The 1,020-nt window shown below is 44.5% G+C and overlaps 1 protein-coding gene across 1 annotated transcript in view; it reads right to left on the bottom strand.

The window, feature by feature from the left end:
- Positions 1-741, bottom strand: part of LOC118339217 (peptidyl-prolyl cis-trans isomerase FKBP7-like) — a 2,463-nt gene extending 1,722 nt beyond the window's left edge. The window contains exon 1 of the mRNA XM_035676783.1: positions 484-741. Coding sequence (XP_035532676.1) covers positions 484-701 — 218 coding nt within the window. The 5' untranslated portion in view covers positions 702-741. The remainder of the gene's footprint in view (positions 1-483) is intronic.
- Between the last annotated feature and the right edge of the window lie 279 nt (positions 742-1,020).

Here is a 1,020-nt window from a genome sequence, read left to right as displayed (position 1 = left end):
CTATGAAATGTCAATAATAGTGTTTCCCATAAATAATATTGCATTTTTTGTCACTGTCAAGCAAAGGGTCCATTGAAAATATATATATGTTTTAATTAAACATAACATTTGGTCTCCCCACCCCACCCTAATCATTTTCGTACAGTCCCTTAACACTCCATTGGTCCAGGTGAGGGCAGCTGAAGTTGGTCTAAAACCTGGATTTACTATACAATTCCCAATATTTAGCGTCCCTCCCTATTTAATAACAAACTTTATGGATGCCACATTGGAATAAAAGAGCTGTGCAATGTTACAACACACATTAAAAATGAGATCTTATATAGCATGTAACCTGAAACCTCTTATGATCACTTCACAGTGATAATAATAGAGTAATAAAGTGTCTTGCAGACGTGCATGGAGACCTCCAAAGCATCAAACTGGCTTGTAAAGATAAAATCCATCAAATGCAGTTACGTTTTTCAACCATAAGCCACCAACCTGCAGTAGAACTGAGATCCATCTTTGGCGAGGAACCCATCATAGTGGACGTTCAACAGATCTCCTCTTTTGCTCTTTGGGCTGCACTCCTCGGGTCTGAACAGAACTTCAATCTTCACCTCGCCGTCCAGCTCGTCTGCTGCCGCCCAGACCGACCATAAACTGAGCTGAGAGGAGACGAAGAGGCACAGCGTGCAGCTCACTAAGCTCCACATCATGCCGCTGTGTATTCGTGGCAACTTGTGAACTCAGCGGAGGACGTGGAGAACTGCCTGCTGCTGATTTATGGAGGAGGGTTTGCTGCCCTGAGCTTGGACTGTCAGGGATTTCTGCTCCCTGATGCGTTCAAATACCCCCTCCTGAACTATGAGTGGCTCCAGCCCTGGCTCTGGTCCTCTTAACCCTCTCTCATTGGACTGGAGAAGGTTGCTGGAGGTGATAGGCAGCCTGAGAGGTAAACGCTGCCTGACAGACTAAACTTAGGGCTAAAATACTCCTGTTACTTTAATTTCATTCCAGTGGTGGAATGTAACTAAG

The sequence above is a fragment of the Morone saxatilis genome, unplaced genomic scaffold (genome assembly GCF_004916995.1).
Source record: "Morone saxatilis isolate NCDOM2014 unplaced genomic scaffold, NCSU_SB_2.0 Contig5, whole genome shotgun sequence".
Taxonomy (NCBI): domain Eukaryota; kingdom Metazoa; phylum Chordata; class Actinopteri; family Moronidae; genus Morone; species Morone saxatilis.
This window is presented reverse-complemented; position numbering and strand designations above follow the sequence as displayed.